The 13709-nt window shown below is 34.6% G+C and overlaps 1 protein-coding gene across 1 annotated transcript; it reads left to right on the forward strand.

Annotated features, from left to right (window-relative positions):
- Positions 1-3518: 3518 nt before the first annotated feature.
- tcap (titin-cap (telethonin)) lies at positions 3519-6068 on the forward strand. Its single transcript, XM_056239803.1, has 2 exons — positions 3519-3838; positions 5167-6068. The coding sequence occupies exons 1-2, from the start codon at positions 3693-3695 to the stop codon at positions 5555-5557; spliced, it is 537 nt and encodes a 178-aa protein (XP_056095778.1). The 5' UTR covers positions 3519-3692; the 3' UTR covers positions 5558-6068.
- Positions 6069-13709: the final 7641 nt, after the last annotated feature.

The following is a 13709-nucleotide window of genomic DNA, read 5'->3' on the forward strand; positions in this document are numbered from 1 at the left end:
CTAGTGCTCAGCTTCAAAAGCAATGAAATTAAAGTAGGCCTATGCTTTACTCAAAAATGTGAACAAAAAGACGTAGAGCCCCTGAGCATGAAAAATTAGTGCTACTGACTAACAACACAAATCCAGCCAATACCTCACAGTGAAGCTATAGGAAGAATAGATTAATAGACTAGTATAAATCTTTAGGGCGAATGTTCATGACATTATAATCAGGGGTGCACATAAGTTTTTCAGTGAGTTACTCAGGTGAGTACCAGGAGATGGTGTTTGGTACTCACCCCATATGTAGCCTGGTCTTAATAAGTGCAGTCCTCCTCAGTGTAGAAGCTGTCAATCATGATGTCACATTCCCGGTTTTATAGCATCAAATAACTAACTAAAGACCAAACTTATTTTAAAAAACGAACACTTAAATTTACATCAGCGTGAATAAAACTACCTAAAATGACAGAAAACATCTTTGGAAATAATTATTTTGAAGTGTAATTTGATTGTTTAGTTTCCATCGCGTTCATTAGACTTCATGGTGAGGATTTTGAACAACTCACTGTCAGCGGTATTTTGTAAGTCAAAAATAGTCGATCTCCGAATGCAACTTAACAGGGAGGAGAGTAAAGATGGAAAGCTCCTAAAGCTTAGTTCCATTAAAAATTCACGGATAATTTGTTGTTTTGTCATAAGTGAAAAACAATATTGACCTTGTATTTGAAAAAGGATCCTCATAAGAAACAATACTAAAATTCAGAGTCAGTTCATTCGCATTCGGAGATCGACTATTTTTGACTGACAAAATGCCGGTGTTACTGTTCCGGCGGACACAGCTACAGTGAGTTGTTCAAAATCTTTCTTTTTAGTAAACTCTGTGTACACAAACAATGTTCTCAATGCTGGAGTTCATGTCCCCTGGTGATACTTTGAGCAAAGTTTCATGTTGTGTCGAGCCTTCTTAGTGTTTTAAAAATAGCGATTTTTGTTGCTATCATATACGTGCCCCTAGCTCTCCGAAAACGAAAATACGGTCAAACTTAAAAGTGGCGTTTCCATTCTAATTATGCTTTAAAACGAAAGTTTGCCTCGGGTAGATTAACAAAAAGACCCTAGGTTGCATTTTGGCGACAGTTACGCAAAGGTGCGTAGTAACAGAAGCGGCATTACGCATTCCTGATTTATGTCGCGCATGCGTACCTGCGTACCAGTTATGTGCACCCCTGATTATAATGGTCTGACACTTACAAAATATTATTCATCATTGTGTATGCTAAGTTTCTTTGTAGCACCCTTAACATAGTGTTATCTGCCCATCTTTTATATCATTTGATAATTTTATTTTGGATCATAGTTACTGTAATAACTTTTGCACTAGAGCAGCAGGTCATGCATTACAGATAAATAATTTTTTATTTTAAACTGAAACAATGTTCATAATTATGTACCTGAATATATAAAACCAGCATATTTTTATTTAATGACAAAGATGTAATATAATCCAGTACACAAACATATCTTTATAAATTTATTACCAAAATAATTGTCAAAAATAATAATAGTATGTATTTCGCATTTAAAGTTGTCATAGAATAATGTTTATCCTTTCTCTAGTGATATTGTTTTCTAAATCCGCAAACTTTTTATTTTATTTCTTGTTTATTTTAAAATCTTAAAAAGGAACGCTACAATACAATCAGTTATATAGGTGATGTATCAGATGTGTTATTATATAATGTATATGTGCTGTTATGGAGCTGGGATACAAAATAGTGTAAATTCTTTTGATGTGGTGACTGTCCATTAACTGAATCACTAGGATAAAATGGCTCAGTGTATTTTGTCGTGTCTTGTATGTTGCTTGTCTGGTAAAATGTCTGATATAGATTACAATAAAAGACATTGACTGATGGAAATAGTTCCCAATTCTTTTGAATACTTTTGTATTTTGAATTTCTTGTGTCCCTACACACTTAAATCATGCTTTAAAAAGGATAGTGCTTTAAAATAAATTTGACTTTGATCATTGCAATGACATTTATTCATATTTAGGTCTGAACATGCATGACGGGAAACAAATTTAGTGTCTATATCATCAGTAGCAGCTTCATTCCTGGTCTGATGTGACATTTCCTGGTTCTCATGTGTAACTTTACATGACTGGCATTACATTTCCATACCATAGTGTGCTGAGTGGCCACATTGCTGGAGAGGGGCATCACAAAAGTGAGATCAGTTCCTGTAATCGCCCACTGCGTCACTCTGAGAGAGCAGTCAATGACAGACAGGGGACAGAATGTGTGTAACATGAGAATACAACTGTCCCAACCTCTATCCACAGAGCACTATATTCATATGATGAGTGAATACAGCGCTTGCACTCACTGAACACATGCTATGACCACACTTTTCCATATTAACCATATTTTGGTTGTTTGGGGAAAAAAGTGAATGAAATATTTTTAAATCTTGATCTGTAACCAGTGGTAGTTTTCCAAAACCTTCCAGCTAAATATGCTGTTTCATCTCCTAAAATAAATAAATATAGCAGCATAGTAGTCTTTTTTCTGTGATAATTCATATTTTAAAAATAATTATTTTGAAAGAGATTATGTGTGCAAAAGAAGATTTCCAGTAAAGAACAGTTGCTGCAACATGTTAATCTCCTGTCTGGCTCCAGATCCGAACACTGTTTAGTTTCCATTGAGAGACTTTCCATGTCTGTTAATAGGATCATGGAGGAACAACTGTCATGCTGATACAACATGATCAAGCATTTGAGCATCCGCAACAGAATCCATTCAGATAATAACTGGACATTTTTATATTAGATAAAACTAATTTGATTATACTTTCTAGATAGATAGATAGATAGATAGATAGATAGATAGATAGATAGATAGATAGATAGATAGATAGATAGATAGATAGATAGATAGATAGATAGATAGATAGATAGATAGATAGATTAGATAGATAGATAGATAGATAGATAGAGATATGTGTCATGGAAATGTGAGTCGCTGGGAATTTCATAAGTCTTCATATCCATGTTCCAGTGCTGTACTGTGTGTGTGTGTGTGTGTGTGTGTGTGTGTGTTCATGTTTATATTACATTATATTACAAAACCTGAAATCACCATTGTGGGGACCAGCCAGCGGTCTCCATGAGGAAAACAGCGTATATATCATACTAAGTAATGTTTTTTGAAAATGTAAAAATGCAGAAAGTTGTGTGTGATGGGTAGGTTTAGGGATAGGGGCAGTGTAAGGGGACAGAATATACAGTTTGTAAAGTATAAAAACCATTACGCCTATGGAGAGTCCCCACAAAGATGTGTGTGCCTGTTTGTGTGTGTGTGTGTGTGTGTGTGTGTGTGTGTGTGTGTGTGTGAATGTTTTGAAATGTGGGTGGGTGTGTGTCAGATGTCCTTGTGGACAAAGTGCAGAGTGACTCCATCGGACAGAAATAGCAGCAGAGCTGAATAAAAGTCTGACACACGCTCCAGCAGACAGACGACGAGGCAGCTCAAGAGACAGATAGACGATAGACAGATAGTCCTCCCTCAAACTCAACCAGGACAAGAAAAGAGGGGAAAAAAAGAAAAGAAAACTAAATCTTCAAAGCAGTATTGACTAATCTCACAGCAAAACAGATCATTGACTATAGTTTAAGTTTTCAAGCCACTTATAAACAGAAGCTGAAGATGCTGTGCACAGTCCTGGAGAAGAAAGGAGGCTGTGTGGTTGGAGCCGAGCTCAGTTGCAATGTGAAGGAGGAAAATCCCAATAAGAGAGAGAGTTACACTGCTGACTGGCGCAGCATCAATATGAAGACACAACCCGAGGATCGGTGAGTAGATATTCATATCTGCAGCAAGATGGCAGTTTGATTGTTTGTTTTCTTGAACAATCTCAGAAAAAAAGGTATAAGGTGTCACGGGGTGGGACCCTTTCAAAAAAGGTAATATGTACCATTTGGTAACTAATATGCACACTTTTCGTGGTAAATAAGCCATGTTTTGAAACGGTTCCGCAACAGTGACAGCATTTGTTTCTTTTTTTCTGAGAGTGAAAGTCAAGGACTTCTATCAAATCATAAAAAATATGTATTTTCTTAATTAGTAGCCTATTTTATTTTCACTGAAAAAAGACTAAGTAAATTTGACTTAATTTTTCTTTTGCAAGTTTTTGCATGCAGATTTTTTTAAGTACATTTCACATATGGAATTAAGTAAAATTTACTTAAATTGGCCAGTTAAAGTTTGAGTAATTTCTACTTTGAAGTTTACTTTGCAATGCTCTGTTTCAAGTACATTTTACTCAAATAATATAACACTGAATTAAGCCATGCTTTTTAAAGTGTATGCTTTACCTAGAACATCTAAGACAATAATACAGAAAATATTGTGTAGGCAACACATCTACATAACAGAAGTAATGAGACCTCAATAATTGGTGCTAAATACATAATAATGGTAACATTCGTTGGATCATTTTTGAGTATGAAGGTTTCATTTTGAGTAGAAAATGAACTCCAGATGTCACAAAACAGCAAGTTACTAAACCTAACAACAAAAGCAATAATAAAACGTTGTAAATACAGCTGGAAAACAGTGGGGGGAAAATGCAACCTTTTTAATTATTCATGCCCGATTTACACTTTAATTTCTTCAAGCTTAAATTGAGTACTAATATATAATTTTCTTCGTTTTTTTGGATCATGACTGAACTAACTTATTCAGGCAGAAATTACATTTGTTTTTTTCTGAAGTATTTACTTCACCCCAGAATCAATTTTATCAGTGTTGTTTCCCTTTTAAAAAAAACAACCTATAATAATGATAGTTAGTTTACTTGAGCAGCAAAATTAAGACTAAAAATAAAATATTAAGACTTAGCAAATATGTGTTTGCTGTTAAAAGCATACATGTAAAAAAAAAGGTTACATTTACTATGATTATATTTGTAATAAGATGTAGAAAAATAAATAAACTCAAATCAAGAAACATTCTCTAAAAACAAGCCTTAATATCTTATGCCTCTTTATATATTTTTAATTAAAATACACATTAACAAAACTATTATTTTTAGTGCAGCTTTCATGAAATAATTATGAACACACATTAAATATCAAATCTCCCCTTTCATTCATAATTCTAAATTTTTCTCTCTCTACAGCCAGTCAATGCTGATGTCGGACGACTCTCGCCGAGAGACTCTGTCCCGTTATTGGCAGGTCCGTCCTCTCAATCAAGCCTGTCCATCGGGTGTGCTCAGAGTGGGCACTGTGGAGACAGGTGTGAGGGAGCACCAGCTCTTACCCTACAGGAACACTCTGCCCTTGCCCATCTTCAAGCCTGCAGAACTGGGCGTCCGCCTGAGCCGGGGAGCCCCACACACCCTGGAAGATCTCCCTCCTGCCCGGGTTCCCGACGGAGCCTGTCCAGACAAGAGACCAGTGGAACAGATCACCAGGGACCTGCCGCCCGTCAAACCCATGCGAATGGAGTTTGCCAAAGCACCCAGAGCCCTGGGCCGATCCATGTCCCAGGAGGCCCAGAGGGGCTGAAAAGCAGGAAGACAAATATGAGTTGAAGACTTTATGGACTTTATTAAATGCAGGATGAGACAGAAGGATTGAGCATGTAGAAACAGGTTTTTAGGGAAAGTCAAACACAATGTTCAGTGAGTGAAACCTCAAATGATGAAATGATGATCAGGATGGGATAAAGAAAAATGATGATCCTGATAATGATCTTGACGACAAGCATAATGGTTTCGTATGGAAATTTGAGGTGTAAATAGTATTTTGTATTAAGAATACAATCAAAACAGCACTTTTTTGGGGTTGCCATTAATTAAATGGACACAGGTTCATTTTTGAGCTCATGTTGATGTTTGCTGCATGCCGTCAGGGTTGGTCATGCAAAAATGTAATGTTTAGTAAAAGAGAAAAATGTTTATTTTTGTTAAAACTCAGTTATTTGATAAATAAGAATTGCACTTTATTGACAGATGGTATTTGTTGTTGGAATTATTGATAATCACTTCAATAAAATTTTACTGGGATAAAATCAAAAGTTTTATTTTGTCTTTGAATACAATTAGTGAGGAATTGTTATTGTTACCTTTTGGCGCTTGGGAGGGTTCAGTTTGAGAAGATGTTTTATCTCATCATCACTGTCCTCGTCGGAGCACATTTCCCAGATTCAGCATCTGTCTCATATTCGCGATCTCAAACATATTCTCAAAACTATCATTTTTTCAACATCTTCAAAACTCAATATATTGATCGCTGACAGCTTCTTCACCAGGTCCACCATCAAGTGACAATAACGCTAATATTTGATTGTTCTGCAGTAAATCCCTGAGCCATTTCAAGTTTTGCTGATGATACTTCCTATTCTTTTGTTTTCTGCCTGCTGTAACTATGAGTGAAACTTCACGTCATCATTATGTATCAGACATTGTGGAATAAATGTGAATTTATTTAGTAGAAAAAAAAAAGATTCAATTATTGTTGTGCAGAAAAATATAGCAACCATATACAATGTTTACAAAAAATGAATGGGAAAACAGGCAGTCTTTTATAATTTTTTTCTCGTTATTGTTTATAAAGAACTAAGAAGGTTGATGTCTAACTTTAAGAAATGAATGAGGAGGAGGGTAGTGAATGATGACAAACCAAAAAGAAACAGAGAGAACTTAAATGCTAGTGCTAAGCCCAAAGAAATAAGTCTTTGGGCTTTATTGTGTCATCCCTGACTATTTGTGTATTTTTAATGTATGACACAGAGCACTGTTTTTATATTTAAGTGGTCAAATAAAATCAATCAATCAATCAATCAATACCGATGTATAAAAAGTTGAACTAAATGACAAATCAATTAAAACCATGACAACAAACTAAGGGAAATGCTGCAAACTGAAAAACAAGTCCAAGCAGTGTGTGAGTGTAACTGTGCACGTGCCTGTTTATATGTTTTGAAATTATTATTAAAATTAGCAGTTCTCACAAGGACGTGTTGTTGGATGGGAAATGCAAAGAGGGATGGAATGGAATGTAAAGAGGCAGTCAGGCAAGGGTCAGCTACGGGTTACAGGTATTCCAGCATAATAAATCTGCTTGTTTTTGTTTTTTACAGTAAAATGTTATGACATAAGTGACCTAGTCTTCATTGATTTCACAGTGAAATCGTTAATACTACATTTTCAAATCCTGGTGTGACACAAGAGTGTCATCGCCAAGAGGACACTGTCTTGTTTAAATGCATCTATCTCTCTGTTTCTTTCCATCTATCGCTTCATTTCTGTTTCTGAATTCTCTACCTTACTTTAATTAACCCTTTGATGCGCAAGCTATGGATACCCCTTCTAATGCGCAACATGGGTCTAAAAAGACCCCTATTCATTTTCTTATGTTATTTCAGTCATGGCTGAATGTTTCTTTGCTGAATCTTTAAAATATATGTATTTTATCATTTGTTATTCCAGGTATTGATTAAATATCTTGTTTTTGATTTCCACAAATCATTATGTTTATGTTTCCTTTCTTACTTTATAAACAAACACAGTTTTTGTATTTCTACATCAATTTTACATACACGGGTCTAAAATGACCCGTATTCATTTCCTATGTTATTTCAATCATGGCTGAGTGTTTCTTTGCTGAATCTTTAAAATATATGTATTTTATCATTTGTTATTCCAGGTATTCATTAAATATCTTTGTTTTTGATTTCCACAAATCATTGTGTTTATGTTTTCTTTCTTACTTTATAAACAAACACAGTTTTTTTCTACATCAATTTTACATACACGGGTCTAAAATGACCCGTATTCATTTCCTATGTTATTTCAATCATGGCTGAGTGTTTCTTTGCTGAATCTTTAAAATATATGTATTTTATCATTTGTTATTCCAGGTATTCATTAAATATCTTTGTTTTTGATTTCCACAAATCATTATGTTTATGTTTTCTTTCTTACTTTATAAACAAACACAGTTTTTGTATTTCTACATCAATTTTACATACACGGGTCTAAAATGACTGTATTCATTTCCTATGTTATTTCAGGTGGCTTTGACAGTTACAGATTTTAAAATCAAAAGGCGGGGAAAAAAGGACCCTAAACTCTTAACACATTGAACCATTTCAGCATAATGGCTTATTCAAGACTATACGGTTCTTAATAGAACTTTTAGGCCTATTACATGTAAATAAGCTTTAAAGGGGCATTTGGCAACTATTTCAACTTAATGAAACCGTTTAGAAATCATTTGGATGGTTTAATAATTGTTCTGGTGAAAATGGTGACTTTCCCTGCTCCCCCCAACATTCCTAGGCGGAAAACCAACCTTGCAACATGGGGACTAACGTCCCAGTAAGTTGGAAACAGGAAGTCTTGTGAGAAGCGAGAACGAGCGAGAAACACAAAATGCTTTATGGCAATTCGACATAAACACACACGCCGCCCTCAATGTGTATGATGTATTACCCACCTCGGTATAGCTCCACACGATAAAGTTGGCCGGCTCCGATAATAACAAATGCACATGAGCAGCGGTAGAAAGGGGGAGGAGGGGCCGCAAGTGAGTTTTTTTACAACATTGTTGTGAAATATACGTCCCACAGCTGTAGGGGGAGCTCGTTGAGAAAACATGCGACAACAAAAGTGAAAATCAGCGAAGAAATAGCTAGAGTTGCTGAGTTCCCCTTTAAAAACCCATCTTTTTTTAGTGTAGCTAACATTAGCTAGCTAGAATAGAATATGTCGACAGCTAGCTAGCTAATAGTATTGGATATGTTTCTCTTTCTCACAAGTAATTTCTCACTAGGATTTCATGGTCAAGTAACCATAGCCTAATATTCAAATATTATGTCCAGTTATCTTTTACAAAATATCAAATATTTTCTGTGGTTAAAATAAAATAAGACTTGCATCAAATATACAAAAGCAGCAGTGTTGAGTTGTGAAATGTGTGGCAGGTGAATAGTATTATGTAATAATACCATAATAATAGTATTTATGCAGTACATATGTTCCTACTTGCAAATATGTGCAAATATCAAAGGTTTCTATATGGGTCATTTTTGACCCATGTATGTAAAATGTATGTAGAAATACAAAAACTCTGTTTGTATATAAAGTAAGAAAGAAAACATAAATATCAATATTTAATGAATATCTGGAATAACAAATGATAAAATGCATATATTTTAAAGATTCAGCAAAGAAACACTCAGCCATGACTGAAATAACATAGGAAATGAATACGGGTCATTTTAGACCCATGTATGTAAAATTGATGTAGAAATACAAAAACTGTGTTTGTTTATAAAGTAAGAAAGGAAACATAAACATAATGATTTGTGGAAATCAAAAACAAGATATTTAATGAATACCTGGAATAACAAATGATAAAATACATATATTTTAAAGATTCAGCAAAGATAACACTCAGCCATCACTGAAATAACATAGGAAATGAATACGGGTCTTTTTAGACCCATGTTGCGCATTAGAAGGGTTGTGATACAAAAACTATTTTTATTCATAAAGTAAGAAAGTAAAAATAAAAATAAGGATTTGTGATGATCAAAAACAAGTTAATTGAGGAATACCTGGAATACTGAATGATGAAATTAATTTCTTGCAAAGATATAGAAAATTAAAACTCAGTCGGGTCTATTTAGACCCATGTTGTGCATCAAAAATATATCATTTTATTCCAGTCATAATCGTGATAATTTGTCTCCACTTGCGCTTTTGTCACACTGACGACTGTTATATATTTTTAGTAAAACAAACAGAGCCAAAGGACGAGAGACAAACAGAATGAGAGGGAGGAGGAGAGCTGGTGGTGGAGATGCTTCTGCACCCCTTCACTAATCCTTTAATCATGCTTGTTCTCATTCTTTCTTTTGTCTGTTTTTTCAGCTGCTGCAAATGTCACCACACTCTTCCCCCCATGTCGGCTTTGGAAACTCAGCTTTAAAGTTTATGTCTGATTATTTGGATATTACAATGATTGCGAGATGATTTTGTATGATATTATGATATGATATTGTAGACATTAATTTGAAATGTAATCTGTAATTGCAAAATGTACAACTGGAATTACAAGATGCGAAAGTTCTGAAGGGTTTTTTTTTTTTTTTGATGAACAAAGATGCAATTATGAGAAATTCTCAATTTAAATTAGAAATTGCAAATAAAGTTGCCGTTGTGCAATGTACAGTTTAGTATTTATCAGGGTGTACAACTTTTTTTAGCTGCTTGCTGGAAAGAGGCTGATGCTCCAGGGCCTCATACAGCCATAATCCGTCCATGAATGCCTTTCAAGCTTTATAATAAACTAAATTATCAACATTAGTTTGCCCAAGTCTATATAAGCCTTTATCTCATGATTCTAGGAGACACAGATTTGATTGGAGCATCACTGTTCATCCTATCTAATCACCAGCTTGAAGAGCATGTCTGTCCATGTGCTGTTTTGGTGAGGTGGGTTGTCAGCTGATCTTATTTCGACCCCCGTCTGTCTCCTGAAGCTTATTGGTATGAAGTATCTTCACCATTATGTGCCAGTATCCTTAATGTGCTTGAGCTCTCAGATAACCCGCATAACCGATTTGTGTTGTGAGTCATTGCATGGCAACACACACAGAGAGATAAACACTTGTTTAGAGAGAGAGTGCTGTTACGAAGCTTTCAGGATCCAAATGTAAAATGCATTTGAACAATCCTGAATGCACAATTTAAAACATATTTTCCTTTCTTTTCAAGTGTTTGTGAGACCATAACAAACAACGTGACTTCTGTTCCTTTAAATAAATGTTCCCCATGCTTAATACAACTAGGAGACTGTGTGCTTAATTGGTGTGGTGTGGAAGAATTATATTGCATAAGAGGGCAAATCTGATCATCACAGCAACAGGCTGTACAGACACACACAGCCTGTAATCCACACCAATGCGCAACACTACAAAATGTTAAGAGAGTGTGTCTGTATGCGGGGCACAAGTGATGACAGTGCACAATTTGTGTAAGTAAAGGGCAAAAGACCACATTACAAAACACACACACATTCTTCTAACATACACACAAGACTAATAATACACGACTGGCAGTTTAAACCAGTCACTGTGATGTTGCCAAGTAAGACATGTTCCTGGATAAAACATCCAAACCTAACCCTATCCATACGTTATCCCTAAAATCAGATGGAAATGAGAGCTGAATAACACTGATGCACCTAACCCTGGTTGTAAGCCTAAACTTGACATAAACTGTAAACTTGTATTAATAGGCCTACCTCAAATGTGATTGGTTGATTGAAATATTGTTCCAGGATGTTGATCCAGGAACATGTTGAACTTGGTGAAATCATATTCACCAACAACAAAACCCCTGGATTTGAGAGATAAAAATACACACACACACCCTCTTGTGGTAAGAGTGGGTATTTGTTCACAGCAGCTGGTCTTGTATTGCACAGCAACCTCTTTAAACTGGTCACATAATTAACCCCAATAATTTCTCCTTTTATCAGCTAGTCCTTTATCAATGTGTTTTGCAGTCTCTTTCTGTATTTAAGTAATGATAATATTTTACTGACAGTTTAGATTAGATTAAATGTGCATTTCAAAACAGACTTGGATTGTTTGCTAAAACAAAACAATAAAGGGAGTCTGTACTTTTATGATATCACCAGAATCTGAATGCATCCGTCAAATAGAAATATATGTGTCAAGTGCCAACACCAGGCTGAAAATACATTTTTTTTAAAACAAGGTAAACTGAATTTTTGAAATACTTTGTTGATGGAAATAAAATATGAACTTCTACATGATGTTTGTGATATAACTGACCAATATTAGAGAACTGTTAGATCACAGTGAACTCACACTAAACAGAATGAGAGTTTATCACAGTGGTCTCACATGGTAAGGCTCACAGTTTGAGTGCTCAGTGAGTGCACTGTGACCTCACATTGTGACCATAGTAAGAACACACAGGGAGTGCGCTGTAAGGTTACACTTTTAGCTTGCTGTGACCTCACATTGTAACAACATTATGAGTATCCTGGAAGCTGAGATCACTGTGAGATGAAATTGTTGACTGGGATATAGGCTCTTTGCTATCATCCAGACATTTGGGATGGTTAATCCTCTGGTGCTCTTTGTTCTTTTTTGTTCATGACAAAAAAAATAATTACGTTGTTACGTCTGTTCTTGGTTGTTATGTCTGTTACATCTTGTTTAGTCCCTAATGGGATACTAATTTCATCCCCAAAAAAATCTTACTGAAAGCTAATTTTTTGAGATGGCAAATTCACAACTTGTTTAGATTTATGACGTAGATTTTTCTCGCTACTATCTTCTATTGAAAATAGTTTTTTTGTGCATTTTCATAACAATATACACTGATAAAAATGTTTTGTTTTTTTGTGGTGAAGTAAATACTACAGAAAAAACAATGTAATTTACATGAAAAAAGTTAGTTCAGGCAAGAATTTAAAAAAAAAAGTAAATTCTATAGTAGTACTCAATTCAATCGTGTAGAAATGAAAGCGTAAATATCAACATTATAAAATTAAGTTAAATTACTCAACTTTTCTGATACTGGTGTTCCCATCATGCACTGGGCCATGAATAATTAATGAGGTATATTTTTCACTGTTTTCCATATGTATTTACACTATTTTATCATTGCTTTTGTTGTTAGGATTAGTAACCTGCCATTTTGTGACATTTGGAGTTCATTTTCTACTTAAAATGACACATTCAAACACAAAAACGATCCATCAAATGTTACCGTCATTGTGTATTGTCTACCAAGTATTGAGGTCTGCGTTCACAAATTTAACTTTAAAAATGAAGATATGGTGACACATACTATATGTATTGATTACTTAAACATTTCTGAGTAAATCATATACTTAACAAGTGTAGTCTTATTCAATGGTATGTTGTTTGAGTGAAATGTTGTACAAAGAAAAATTCAATTAAATAGATATTACTTCACCTTTAATTAGCTAAATAAAAATTTCTTAATTTCTTATGTTCACTTAACTTAGTTAAGAATGGTTTACTTAATTCTATGTGTGAAATTTACTAAAAAAATATCAGTGCAAAAACTTGCCTCAAAAAAATTAAGTAAATTTTACTCATTGTTTTTTACAGTGTACTTAAACTTCTATAGCTTTTTAAGTTTTATCTTTAATCTGTCTTAAAAGAGACCAAACGCTCCAAAGCATTCAAGATTTTTGACAGTTTATGTTGGAAAATTAATTTTCAGGTCTATGCTCAAAAGCATGTATAGCTAGCCTACTGCATAAATATAATTTAGTAACATACACATAAAAAAAAACATTATCAAATTAAAATATAATCCATTTCATTGAAATAAATAAAAACAATCTGTCATTTTGGTGTGAGGAGCACTAGAGGGTTAATATTGCAAATGGCTATAAACATAAGGTCTGCCTTGACACATTGATTGGATTAATTCTAGTGTCCGAAATTCGAATTAAGAATTTGGATGTTGGGGGAGAACTGGACAGAAAAATGCTCAGAAGGAAATCTTCTCCTGGGACGAAAGGCATTTGACAAAAATGTTCCCTCCCTTCAGAGGTGTCCTGTTAGTCTAGTTTTGAGTTCCCTTTCGAGGGAACTCGCGATGCGTCGATGATGCTTTGGGAACGCTTCCAGCGTGAA

This window comes from Rhinichthys klamathensis, unplaced genomic scaffold (assembly GCF_029890125.1).
Source record: "Rhinichthys klamathensis goyatoka isolate OS25496 unplaced genomic scaffold, OSU_Roscu_1.1 h1tg000571l_1, whole genome shotgun sequence".
Taxonomy (NCBI): Eukaryota; Metazoa; Chordata; class Actinopteri; order Cypriniformes; family Leuciscidae; genus Rhinichthys; species Rhinichthys klamathensis.

Excerpts from the sequence above, each read along its gene's own strand:
- tcap (XM_056239803.1), top strand. The coding sequence starts at position 3,693 with ATGCTGTGCACAGTCCTGGAGAAGAAAGGAGGCTGTGTGGTTGGAGCC. Across the intron at positions 3,839-5,166 it reads AAGACACAACCCGAGGATCG|CCAGTCAATGCTGATGTCGG; the intron begins GTGAGTAGATAT and ends CTCTCTCTACAG.